Below are 14,014 nucleotides of genomic sequence, written 5' to 3' on the forward strand. Positions count from 1 at the left end.
CCATACCCTGCCCCCCCCCCCCAGCTGCATAATTAAAAACAATAAAATAAATCTTAAGAGAAGATGACTTACTCTATAATCAGTAGTCAAATGAAACCTAATTTTCTCTGATTTTGAGTCTATGTTTGTGTCCCTCTCTGATCAGTTTATTCTGTTTCCCCTTAAGTACCAAGACCTCGCTCTGTTATCTGTCACCTCTTTCCCAATTGTATGTTTCTCCCTCAACCTTCCCCCTTCCCCCGAGAGTCTACCTTTCTGGCCCCTTTCTACTACTTCCTAAACAGCCATCTTGTCCTCTCCCCCTCCTACGCCCCATCTCCAGTTCCTCTCCCAGCAGACCAGACCAGCTAAGTCCTGTTCCATTTTTAGCATACTATGACACTTAGAGGTACTGTTCACAGCCTGAGTTGACACATACTTCTTCCTTTGATGTCCCATCCACCAGACATACCACATCTCTTCCACCCAACAAAGTGTTTACACACTACATATCATGTTCACAAATTTTTATGCTTAGAGCAAAACAAATGCCATTGGGAAAGATACTGGGGTCATCAGAGACCCTGAGGTATCTAACACACTGAAAAACAAACAAGTAAAGAAGCAAACACAACAACAAACATTTTTTTCTCTTCAATTCTGTAAGTCATATGTCTTCCTCCCCACACTTTGTGAATTTCACTTTAAAGGATCTTTTTTCCCCCAAATCATAGACGTAGATATGGGTGTCATCATCGAACTTGATGAAATGCGTGGGAGGTTCGGCTAGAACTTGGTGAATGATCCTGCCAATCTTTTTGGTTCCATCACCTTTGGAGTACCGCACATATTGACCTATCAAGACATTGCTGTCTGCTTCTGACATCACCTCTGCCTGTGGACACTCGGGTATGATGTGGAGGTTACCGTCAATGTAATCATCCAGGAGTGGGTACATGTATAGGACCGGATCTCTCTCATAGGTAATGTAAAACCAGGCCTTGGTGATGGGCACCTGAGCTAGGACCACCCCCCTCCACTCATCCTGAGAGCCATTTTTGCCCTCAAATTCATGCTCCACTGCTCTGCCAACTATGGTGCTTGCGAGGTGGATGCCTCTCACTTGAGGGAATGACACTTTCTGAGGCAGGATCTTAAGCTGTAAAATCCTTTGGTCGCTGTGAAGCTCCAGTCCGTAGACACAATCAATTCCATCGTACTTCACCAAATAGAGAGAGGGGTTTGTTGGCAGTTGATCTAGAACAATGGCCTTCCAGTGGGTGACTGGCTCATTACCTTCTTTCCATCCATGAGAAATTCTGCAGCCGACAATGTTCTCCAGGGCCTGGGAAGGCTTGTCTCTCTTCTGATTCTGGAGAGGTGGCCTGCCCCTCTTTTTCGGAGTCATCTTCCTTATGGCTGTAGACCTAGTGCGGTGGGCCACAGCACTCTTGGTCCATTGCCTTGTGGCTATCTTTCTACGCCTGGGCTTCATACTTGCCCACCGTCTGGCTTTGAAGAACTCGCCTGCTTAAACCAGACACAACGCTGTCGCCTCTGCCATACGAGTGCCTGTAAGAATAAGAAGGGGAGGATGCTGGGCCAAGGCTCTTGTCCAGGAGAACTTTGGGGCAGGTGAAGAAGGCAGCGCTAAACAGGTTTGGATATCTAAATGTAATTTTGTTTGAAGAAATGAATAGGAAAATCGACACATGATTCTCTACAGCTTAGAATAACAATCTCGGAGATATGTTTCTTCTGCCTGCAGGCAGTTTGCCTCTGCTGAGGAACCTCTTCCCTGACTGGCTAGGATAATGGCGGGTGGTGGTGGTGGGGTGGGGTGGTGGGGTGGTGGGGTGGTGGGGTGGTATACCTGTCCCCGAACTGAGCAAGCAGAAGGAAGGCAGAATAGCAAAGGAGCCAGAAGGATAGCCACACCTCTCCTTCACCCTCAAGCCACGAGCTAGGTGGCTGCACCCACAAATTCCTGCCCAGCGACATGGCACTCCTGTCCACTGGTCCTCTGTGTTGTGTCTCCTGATCCAGCCCCAGGTTTGTTACATAAAAGCTGTTCAGAGTCTCCCATTTTAAGAGTCAGGGCCACAAGCCCCAATTCAAAGGAAGACTCATTGGTCTAGGCAACAGCAGCCATTTAGAAACAATTTGTATGTTCTAAAACACATCCGGACAAAGGGAAGCTTTGGTATTTTAGCGGAATGATGAGTTTGGTATTGTTAGCAAGGATAATAAACTTGGAAGAAGGACCGGCCTCAATCATTCCCGCAGCTACCAAACATGGGCGGCAGTAACCACATACAAGGACAAGCGTTTTCAAGGAAAACTCTTAACTTTTTGGGACTACAGAGGTCCCAGTTACTTCATAAACATATTTACCCAGAGAAAATGTCCTAGTTGTCCAGATTCTGTCTTCTGAAAACGTTCAGGCGCCAAAAGCCTCTTGAACTGTGGGGTTCAAGCAGCTGAACTGGCTTCCTCGCACCACCGGGAAGATAGTGAACCCACCTTCAAGGGTCTAACGGCCCTAGTGAAGCAGATGCGCAAACTCCGCCCACTGCTCTGTGACATCATCGAGTCTGCTTACGTCATAGAACCCCCTCACCGGCTGGTTTCTTCCCTAGTTACAGAAAAGTCTGGCACCCCGGATCTAAAAACGCTTCTCATACAGCCGCTTGGAGACCCCAAATAAAGTCTCCGGTTTCTGAGTCACCAACGCACTTGATGGTTATTTTCCTAGCTCTCATCTATCCCTTGCTTATCTTTAAGCCATTCTTCGTATCAGAAATGTTGCCAGCCTCGTTGAGGCAGCCCACTGGATAACACACCAAAATTATCTTAATCAAAACCCGTAATTAGAGGATGGCCATTTTTATTCAAACAAAGCTGGAATTTGACAGGATTAAATACCTTGTATTAAAGTCAATGGCAATCATGAATTATGGATCCTTTGCAAAGAGCGAGGAAAAATTAGGTCCTGGGCCTGCTTCCAAAGTCGGGGTAAACTCATGACAAACCCGATATCGACCAGTCATATTTTAAATGCCTTTAAAATTCACCAGCACTTCTGGTTACAAGGAATTTATTAGCTCAAATGCAGTAAAACAGGATGAAATAGATGAGGTAATTTCATTTTTGAAATATGGGCAGACAGAATACTGGATATAGGTAAATATGAAATTTGCTTGCAAATTATAGAGGGCACTTTAATTGTTCATGCCACAAAGTTCTTCAGAACTCCAAAAGGATCCTTCCCAGCATCCTCCCCTGTCCCCACTATGCCCTGTCCATCCTCCTCTTCCTCTTCCCACATAATTCTCTTCTACTTTAATGTCTTAAATTTTTAAATTTATATATATATTCAGAGCTTACTGACTTACGGTACTTTTGCAAGTCTGGCCACTTTCCTGAATGTAACTTCACTTTTCTTCTTTCTCTGTTTTAAGTGTGTCCTCCCCTTTATGTGGCCACCATAGGGCTGACCTCAATGTGGTTTTAACTTAAATGACATTTCCCCCTTGTTCTCCCCTTCATCTTCCTCCTCCAGGCACCTGCTGAGATTTATAGCCCTGGGATTTTTTAAAGACTAATAAAATTGTCCTGGAGAGAACACCCCCCCACCCCCCCCAACCCCCCCCCCCCACACACCATGAGAGAAAACATTTAATATTTTCTAAGAACCATAAACAAACGAGAGAATTTTCAAAAGATGAAGTACCAATAGCCAATAAATACAAGAAAAATATGCTCATCGTAGCCACCAACTTGGAGAGGAAAGAATTCGTCTCACTTTACACTTTCCAGGTACTAATCTGTTACTGAGAGAAACTCAAGGCAGGAATTGAAGTGGGAAGCATCAGGAATGCTGCTTACTGGCTTGCAACCCATGGCTCACTCAGCTTTCTTTCCTTTTCCTACAACCCAGGGCCACCTGCCTAGGGGGGGTGACCCTATCTATAGTGGGCTAGACTCTCCCATAGCTACCATCAAAAAAATAGATAATTCCTCACAGATGTGGCAAAAGCCAATGTGATGGAGGCAATTCTTCATTTGATGTTCCTTCTCCCCAGATGTCTCTAGGTTGTGTCATGTCGACACTACCAACTAACTAGGATCTCCGCACAACCGTGTTGGTGGTCACACTAGACACTACCCACAATAGACAAGCCACGTGGTAACCGTCGCTGCCAATCACTGCAGGAATGGCTAAAGAAAATGTGGTGTATACACAATCGCGTATTTTTTCATCTACGGATAAGCGTGAAGGGTGTTGTTCTCAGAAAACAGATGGAACAGGAAAGTACACTATGTGAAATAAAACAAGCCAAATTCAAAATGACATTTGTGAATTTAGAGCTAGTAAAGGACATTGAATAAAAGGGGGGTCTTTAGGAAGAGAAAGGGGACCAGTGGGGTGGGTGTTCGGGTGGACAAAGAGGGTAACAGGGAGAATGGAGATAGTCAAAGCGCGGTATAAACATGGGCAAAAATGTCACAACAAAGGCCATTCATTTCTGCATTTAAGGTACATCAATATCAAGGAATAGACTCTAAACAATGTTTTGATTAAATTGGGGATTTATAGTTTAGAGACACTCTGAATTTTATTTGTATTCTTATTCCCACAGATGGCTTGGCATGGGTGACAGGACGTGGCCAAGTGGTCCAGTCTCTGTACATCTCGGTAACCATCTAGAACTCGCATCACTCAGTGAGCTGCTGGGTTACCATGGAGGAGGAAGTGGCTAGAGATCTTAAGGGTACACGAGGTAGGCAGACTAAGGTTCCTACTGCTACAGCTGTCCAAATCTTCACCCTTAGCTGTGGTCTGGGTGTGTTTTCCCCCCAAAAGCAATTTTCTGAAGATTAATCCCCAGTGGAACCGTATTTGGGAGGAAGTGATCAGGTCAAGAAGGCTTTGACCTCAAACACCAATTAATGCTGCTATCATGGGAAAAGTTGGATTATGAAAAGGAGCTTGGCTCCCTTTCTTGTCTCCTTAGCCCACTGGATGCCTTCTGAGATGACAACATCCAACAAGAATGTCTTCCTCTGTTGATGGTCCCTTGCCCGAGATCTTGAACCAGGAGTCATGTAAGATCCGCTTCATTATAGACCTACCCAATCGGTGTTATTCTGTTTTATCAAGACAACATGGATGAGAATGCCTCTGAATAGTGAGCAAGCAGATCATAGGGCAGGGAAAGCAAGGCTGGCAGAATGAATCAGGTTGTTATTGCTGACTGGAGATGAGATGAGCTAAGTGTGATCACATGGGCGCTAAGTGGGAGAGAGGAAGAGTGTCGGTCAGAGAGGTGCAGCCTGGGAGGGACTCATCCCATCCATTCACTGTTGGCCTTGGAGATGGAAGGGGCCAGTAGGTAAAGGGAAAGGCAATAAAACCACCGATCTAAGAGCTCCAGGCATTGCCTTTAGGTAGTGGAACCCTTTTCAGAGTCTTCACTTTGAAGGGTGTAAAAGAAAACTGTATTGCTCTAGTCTAGGGTCTGTGGCCATTTGACACAGCAGTGGCAGTCAGTTGACATGGCGTAAAGGTGCAGACACAGGTGAGGGGCCCAGGAAGAAGCCTGATCTAGGAAGACCCTTGGCCTTTAAGGGCTGGAGACTCTTCTGACCAGAAACCCTGGACTACCCGTCTACATTGGTAAGGGCATCTCCATATGTCCAGACCCTTCAGAAGTGTGTCTACCATGGCTTGGAGGAATAATCCCCTTTACTCAATTAGACAAATCCAGAAAAATCAAAATGACAACATAAAGTTATGAAAGTTAAACAGCCTTGGACCCACAGCCAAGACGTGCTAAATCCTAGCAGGGTACCTGCCTGCTGAAAGAAAAAAACAATGTGGAAAAGACCAGGGCTGCCGACCTTTTTGACAAATCATAAAGGTTAAAATGGAAATCGTTGCCATGCCATGACCGTTCCCCAAATCAAAAGCAGATGAGGAAAACCAACTCCTTGATGGTGACACCAAGATGATTCAAGGATTTTAAACATCTGTCCTAAAGCCAGGGTTCAAGCATTTGTGAGAAACTCCCCAAACAGAAGAAAATACTCAACGTCAGTGAAATAGGAGAAACAAGAAAAAACCAAATGGGAATTACTGATCAAAACAGACAGTAAGTGGGAATTCAAGAAAAGTGCCCAGGCAAGTTCAACAGTGAAGTAGAGATGGGAGAGAGGGCAGAAGGGGCTGGAGAGATGGCTCAGTGGTTAAGAACACTGTCTGGTCTTGCAGAGGACTGGGGTTCAGTTCCCAGCACCAATGGATCTGATGGCCCCTTTGGGCACCATACTCACACATGGTGCACTTGAGTGCATGTGTATGCACACGCACACACAGAAAAAAAATTTTAAATCTTTAAAAAATAAAAAATAAGTCATCAGGCATGGTGATCACTCCTTTAATCCCAGCATTCAGATGCAGGTTTATCTCTGTGAATTCAATGCCTGCCTGGTTTATATAGCAAGTTCCTGGATAGCCACAGCTACACAGTAAAACCCTGTGTCGAAACAAAATGAAAAGAGAAAGAGCACCATATTTATTTCTGATAAAGTAGACATCAGAGTAAATATTTCTACAGAGAAATATCATACTGAGCTGAGAGGTTCAGTGGACTAGGAGGAGACCCCAATGCTTCATAACACTACCCATCACAGCCTCTGCACAAAGCAAGAATGGATAGAGCTGAAAAGAAAAACAGGGGATCTACAATTAAAGTTGGGGATATGGGTCAGCTCATCAACAACAGAAGTAGGCAGAAAGCCAGCTGGGATGTGAAGGGCTCCACCAGCCAGTGTCTTTGACTGACACTTCCCAATAGCATCAGGATGGTCTCTTTTTCTTGGAGTACCCATGGACCACCCAATAAGATGGGCAGACTCTCAGGGATCACAGCACAAAATGTGGTAAACATCGAAGAAAGGATGTCTTGTAGAATATGTTTGTTGATCTGTTTACACAGGTTTCACGTAGCCCAGGCTGGCCTTAAACTCACTATGTAGCCAAGGATGGTCTTGAACTCCTGATCCTCCTGCTTCTTACCTCTTGGTGCGGGGATCGCAGGTGTATACCCACCACACCTGCCTTATGTGGTGCTGGGAATAGAACCCAGGGCTTTGTGAGTACTAGGTGAGCGCTCTGTCCACTGATCTCCATCTCCAGCCTCTCAGGATGTGTTCTACTAACACAACAAAAATCAAAGCAGAAGTCATTAATAAAAGGCAATAGGGAATTTCCCACATCCATAAACAATACATATGTCAAGAAGGAAATAAATAAAATAGGCAGTGTTGAAAATGAAGGGGAAACATAACATCCAAACTTGTGGGGTGTAGTTGTAAAGGTTCTAAGAGGGAATTTTTATTTCCAACACTAATTCTTATATTAGAAGCAAACAGTGGTCGCAGGCCAGCAACCCAAGTTCTTATCTACACTAGAAAATGAGAAAAGAATTAATTCAATGAGAGACAGTCATCTTAAGAACGAGCCCCAACTCAATAACATTAAAGATAAGAAACTAATTGGAAAAAAAGTCAATGAAACACAAGCAGGTTTTTTTTTTTTTTTTTTTTTTTTTAACTAAGAATGGTATTTTGTGGCTTTGGTTAGACCAAGATTGAGAAAAGATGAGGTCCATTCTGTTTGATGATTTAAAAAAGAAATGACTATGTTTTAGAGTTTGTGAAGAACACTGAACTTAGCACCACAGACAAAAAAATTTTTTTTAAATTATTCATCATTAAAACCCTTTTTAATGCCAGTGTTTACTCAACTTGTCACTGCTATAATCTGTTTAATATCAGAAAAGATTCCCAGCCATGCCATATGGAAATTATGCAATGTTGAAATGGAAACAAAGCATTGTATTTTCAACACAGACCCTGGATGAAAAAAAAATCATTGTTTTCATCGTAAGGAAACTAGCTTGGGTGGCCCACGAGATCCACGCCTTTTCTGTTTTCTCGGCATCATCCTGTCTTAGAACCATCTCTTCAGACAGCATCATAGCTGTGTTGTAATTTTCTTCAAAAACCAAAACAGAACTGCCTGCCGCTCGGTTGGGCTTGCCAAGGTGCTTTGGAGATCCTGGACCTCCAGACACAGTGAAAGTCCAGTCAGCCATCCCAAACCAGAATGACAGCGTCGATTTAGAAGAAAGAGGAGAAACAGAAATCAGAAAGGAAGAGAAAAGCTGTGGTTGTCTGGTGACATTTTGCTAGTTGTCCAGGCTGGCTTTGGATTTGTGATCTCCCTGCCTTTGCTTCCTGAGTACTGAGATTGTAGATGTGTGCCACCACGCTCAGCTTTTTATCTGTCATTATAAGCAACTCAGCAGCAGCCCCTTATTGGCCAGACTCGCTCATCATCAACAGCAGCAGCAGCACATTGAGGTGGAACATGGCATCCTTCAGCTCGTCTGTCAAGGTAGTTACCTTACAGGACAAAGATTCAGTAGTTCCTCTTCCCCTTAGACTCCACAAGTGGGAGTGATTTGAGCTGACCATATATATTGTTTTATTAAGAAATTCGTTGATTTATTTTATATACCAACCACAGATCCCCTTCTCACCCATCCTCCCGCTCCCCTCGCCCCAGCCTTCCCTCCCAACCCACCCATCCCCTCCTTCAAAAAGGTAAGGCCTTGCATGGGGAGTCACAAAGCCTGGCACATTCAGTTGAGGCAGGTCCTGCATGAAGACTGTGCAAGGTGTCCCACCACAGGGAATGGGCTCCAAAAAGCTGAGCTGACAGTATCTTAACCTAATTCTGATATTATGACAAAAAAAGAAAGAAATGAAATAAAAACTAGATGGGTCCAACATCAAGACTTGAACTTGGAACCATCTAGATGGGTTGAGGAGATGGCTGACTTGCCATGTTAGTGTGAGCACCTGAATTTGGATCCCCAAGTAAATCATGAGTAGGCTTTGTGGCCTACATATAATTCCAGTCCTGGGAGGTAGAGACAGGGGTTCCCTAGAGCAAGTTGGCCAGCATGACTAGTCATTCTGGTGAACTCTGGGTTTGACTAGTCATACTGGTGAACTCTGGGTTTGGCTGGGGACTGCTTCAATGAATAAAGTGGAAGAGTAAACGGAGGAGTCCCTACATTATACATCTGTACTCGTGCATGTACAGACTCACACAAACATGCCTACACACAGGTACACAAGCACCCACATACGTGCTCATGCATGTAAATATGCACACCTGATGTGCACCCCCCCACATATACCCCCCCACAACACACACAAGAAAAAATGGAACAAAACAAAAACCTTGGACTTCAAAGAGACCTCCAGGCCCTGCCTTCATTATAGTTGCATATAGTGTGAGGCAGGCAATTCAACAAGGGTTTCTGTCCACCCACACACAAACCAACACACAGATCCTCTGCCCTGGATTTGTCCCATCAACCTCTACGATCTGTTGAGGATGCACATATGCTTAGCTTAGTCTCCCCTCTCTCTATCATCCTCTGCTGTTCTGTTGCAGGAATCTTGAGCTGGGGCTCAGCTGAATTGAGCCTTATTCCCAATCCTTGGATCCAAGACCATGTTCAATGGCCATAGACGGAGCATTGGAATCTGCGAAGAACTCTGCATTCCATTTCTCATGAGCCCATGCCACAGAGTCAGGCAGAAGGGCGGCTTTCTTTCTCTGCCATTTATTAGCTTAGAGTATTGGGAAATTGGCTCAACATCCAAACCTCACTTCCCTCGTGTGTAAATGAGCAAACGAACAATTCCAATTCATCAGTTCTCCATTAGGAGCGAGCTAGGAAAGCACATCAAAATGATTAGCACAAATGTGGTTTATGAATGATAAGCAGTATTATTTATATCATTGGTAACACTGAAAATTATTGTACCTGGAACATAATGGTTTTATTATCATTGCACAGACAATGTGAGGAGAGCACGTAGGATGCGGTAATGCCTCCCACTTGTTTTTATTTCTGATAAGTATTTCTTTCTGCTCCAGTTCTCTTTTATTTACTTTCCAATGCATCTCCCTCTTAGATGATGAGGTTAGGATGGGTTTGGTGAGAGGGGTTATAAGATGATGTGCCGCAGAATATATAATAAGATTAATCATTGAGTTCAAACGGAGGTGCCCTCAATGAATGAGTCATGCTCCTCCCGGAAGCCATTGGTTGTTTGTGATGGCTAATCTTGGTTGTCAACTTGACACACCTTGGGAGAAAGAACCTCAGTTTAGGAGCTAACTCCACCAGATCTGCCTTGGCTGTGTCTTGACTATTAACTGATGTAGGGGAGTCCAGCCCACTGTGGGCAGCACCACCCCTCTGCAGGTGGGCCTGGACTGTATAAAGGTCCCTGGATGTGAGTGTAGAAACAAGCTAGCAAGTGGCATTTCTCTGTGGTTTCTGCTTCAATCTCCTGATTTGGCTTCCCTTGATGATGGACTGTAAGATGCAATAAATCTTTTCCTTCTCAAGTTGATTTTGGTGAGTGCTTGTTATCAGAGCAACAGAAAAGCAAACTGGAAGAGTTATTCAACAAAGCTCTCAATGCCAGATATGGGTTGTCTTCCTACAAGTCCGTGACCAGGAAGGTTCCAAAAACACCCCCCCCCAAAACAACAACAACCACAACAACAACAACCATACAGGCTAATACTATTGCTCTTGGTTGCCCACCAGAACTTGGTGGTAAGACCATATTGCTGAAGACACTCAATACTTTAGTCACTGGTCATAGAAGGATCCATCTGAAACTGAAATGGAAACATCTTCATGTGGCTAACCTTCATGTTCCAAGAAGGTGCTACCTAGGCTGCCTGGGGAGAAAATCAGCTGTGAGCTCACTCATCTGTGAACCATTCAAGCTACAATATCAGGCCAGATGTGCCTTCTAGTACAATAGTGGATGACTGTCATGGGGTAACCAATGGATCCCAGGCCTATTTCACATCTGGTTCTATAAACCTGGTCAAGAACCTGTGGTTGGGGAGGTGTAGACTCTACGAAATAACCCAATACTAAATAGTTATGTGGGCAAACTGCCTTCCAAATATTCATGTGTATATCGATAGATTGGTGCTGCACTCAGCTTTCATCAGAGAAGTTGCTGACTGCCATGGGTAGAGATGCACAACTGGACAGAGTGCCAGGGATCAGTGATGGTGGCGTGCTCAGACCTAAACAGGGCAGCTAGGTCACCTCCACCAAGGCTCAGAGATCACTGTGGAAGAGGGGCCAGAAAGAATGTAAGAGCCAGAAGATGGGGAGGTGGACAGCAAACAGATGTTTTCTGGATGTGATCGAGTCATTGTACTCATGAACTCATGGTGTCTATTGGTCATGTGCACAAGATTGGGCCCCTCAACATTTCATCATGGATGGGAGAGGGACCATGAAGCCCCTCCTCTCCCATAGGAATGATTTGTCAATCAGCGTTTATTGGAGGAGGGGTTCTGTCCTCTTTACTGATGTAGCCACAGATAATTTGCCCTCGCTCCATTGAATGTTCTTGTACTCATGTAATTAATTAAACTCAGGGGTCACACACAAAATGGAGACATGAAGTATGAGGGGGGACTCATTGAGAATAAGGTGCCAATGGGAGAGGGGGCTGAGGGAGGGGGGAAGGGGGAATTGAAAGAGGAGATGGGGGATGAGGGAGGGGGAGAGGGAGTGGTTGTGACTAAACTCATACAAATATATGAAACTGTCAAATAATAACAAAAATATCCAAATAAGAGTTTTTTTTTTAAAGCTTAACTAGTGGCTGTCTTTCTAGACCATCAATCGTTACACCTTAGGGTTTCATTTTTTGGATCTATTTTGTTTTTAAGTTTTCTTTTCCTCTCAGCAAACTGTTGGATGTAGAGTTTTAGCTTGATTCAGTGTGGTTCAGGGTGTGACTGAAAATCAAGTCAACAAATAACTTGTATTTAGCAGCAAAATCCTGGTAACTTCTCTCCAGAAATGTCCCCTTTACCTCACTCTACTCACATCCCTTCTATAAACTCTGTCTGAATTAAGCATCTACCGCCGATTCTCAGACTAGTTCAAACCGTAAGTGGGGGGAAAAACACCCTACAAAAACAAGGAGAGGCAGATTCTTGAAAAGCAAAACATACATTACCTTCTGAAGAATCCAACCACATGGCTACAGTTCCTAGGCTTACGTTAATGCTTGCCAAAGCTGGCCATATTGGGGTCTCAATCCCCATTGGCATCAGAAGGGGAGAGTTTTTCATGAAGGCCCAATAGGTGTCTGCCATGTTGGGCTTCAGCAGCAGCCACAGAGCTCACTCAGCACTCAGGAATCCAAAGAGGAATCTCATTGTCCTGAGGAAAGACATAAACAGAACCCCGGGCCCCCACCAATACCAGATAGGGTCTCCTCCAAGTGCCAGTAGAAGAATCCTTCCATCGCTCCAGAGGGCGATTTGCAACAGGAGCCCTCCAGTGCTTATCTGCAGTGTCTCCATGATGGGTAAGGTGACCTGTTGATGTCCCACACAACCTAAGTCAGAAGCTCATTTATTAGTAAAAGGGGGACCTGTAGGGCCCTAGCCCCCGTTTTGGGTAACTGTTGCCTTGCTTGATGACCTTGACCTTGATATCCTCCCTATGCTAACTCCCTCCTGAGTTTCACCCTCCTGAATGCTTAAGGGAAGTTCCCTGTCTGTGTATCCTGCATAATGGGCATTAACAGCTTAGATGAAAGATTGTAAAATATCGGTAGTGAACTTCTGCCCTCCGGGGTTCTCCCATTGTGCTGTAAGCCTGTATTTAAGACCTCCTCCCTCCTTCAATAAATGGCATTTGACATTAAAAAAAAAAAAAAGAAAAGAAAAGCAAAACAAAGCAAAGCAAAACTTCTTCACTCTGCATCTGGGATTCCATTGTATTGGTTAGAGACTCCACTGCATTGAACAAAATGGAGAGAGTAGGGTCTGATGTCTAAAATTATGGAAGAAAAAAGGGGAGATAAGATGCCCAAAGGAAACCCAAATTCAAAATCCAAACTCTTTGGCTATTTGTCTTAATGCGTCTCTCTCTCTCTCTCTCTCTCTCTCTCTCTCTCTCTCTCTCTCTCTCTCTCTCTCTCTCTCTGTATTCCTGTGTGTGCATGAGGACAGAGGGAGACCCCAAGTGTCTTCCTTTAACCTCTTCTTCCTTAGTTTTTGAGGCAAAGCTTCTCACTGAGTCTGAAGCTCACTGTTCTCCTTGTCCTGGACACCCAACAAGCTCTAGGATCCACCTGTCATCACCTCTCAATGGTGGGTTACAGGCATGTGCAGATGTGTCCAGCTTCTTATGTGGGTGCTGCGAATTTCACAGCAGGCACTCTTACTCACCGAGCCATCTCCCCAGCTTGCATCTCACCCCATATTTAGTGGCGTTCAGGATATTCTGTTTATTGTTTCAGATATTTGCTTGGCCTGTAACTAGACACTCATTCTTGGACTCATTGGTTCTCAATCTTCCTAATACTTTGACTCTTTAACATAGTTTCTCACGTTGTGGTGACCCCAACCATAAAATTATTCCCATTGCTACCTCTTAGCTGTAATTTTGCTACTGTTATGAATTTTGATGTAGATATTTTGGAGATAGAGAGTTGCCAAAGGGGTTGCGACCCACAGGTTGAAAACCACTGCTATAAGCTGTTGCAAGGTATATTTGAAGTACAAACTGGAGAAGACAGCCACTAGGGTCACTCTCAGGTTCCAAGGGCACCATTTTATGGACCTCCTTCACCTCTTTATCTCCTTAAATATGGAGTTGTGGGAGGAGCGTTTGTCACTGGGAATAAAACAAACCTTAACAAGGCTACATGATGGGCCACTATTGCTACTATTTTGTTTTTTCCTTCCCCCAAACTCCAAAATTTAAGCGTCATCCAAAGCCAAGAAAATAGGCATTGAGATCTATGTATGTGAGATATTGCTCGTTATTCATCTCATTTATCTGGGCTTAGACCTCAGAGGACTGCAAACCTTAGTTATTTGAGAAAT

The 14,014-nt window shown here is 44.3% G+C and overlaps 1 protein-coding gene across 2 annotated transcripts in view; it reads right to left on the reverse strand.

The window, feature by feature from the left end:
• Positions 1–508: 508 nt before the first annotated feature.
• LOC128120596 (Y-linked testis-specific protein 1-like) overlaps positions 509–14,014 on the reverse strand; it is a 30,728-nt gene continuing 17,222 nt past the window's right edge. The window contains exons 2-3 of one of the 2 annotated variants that reach the window (XM_052754751.1): positions 7,061–7,199; positions 509–1,551 (exon numbers count right to left, since the gene is read on the reverse strand). In XM_052754751.1, coding sequence (XP_052610711.1) covers positions 647–1,474 — 828 coding nt within the window. In that variant the 5' untranslated portion in view covers positions 1,475–1,551; positions 7,061–7,199 and the 3' untranslated portion in view covers positions 509–646. Of the gene's footprint in view, positions 1,552–7,060; positions 7,440–14,014 lie in introns of those variants that run through there. The other variant, XM_052754752.1, reaches the window with a different exon arrangement.

This window comes from Peromyscus californicus, unplaced genomic scaffold (genome assembly GCF_007827085.1).
Source record: "Peromyscus californicus insignis strain IS unplaced genomic scaffold, ASM782708v3 Scaffold_2__1_contigs__length_46816999, whole genome shotgun sequence".
Taxonomy (NCBI): Eukaryota; Metazoa; Chordata; class Mammalia; order Rodentia; family Cricetidae; genus Peromyscus; species Peromyscus californicus.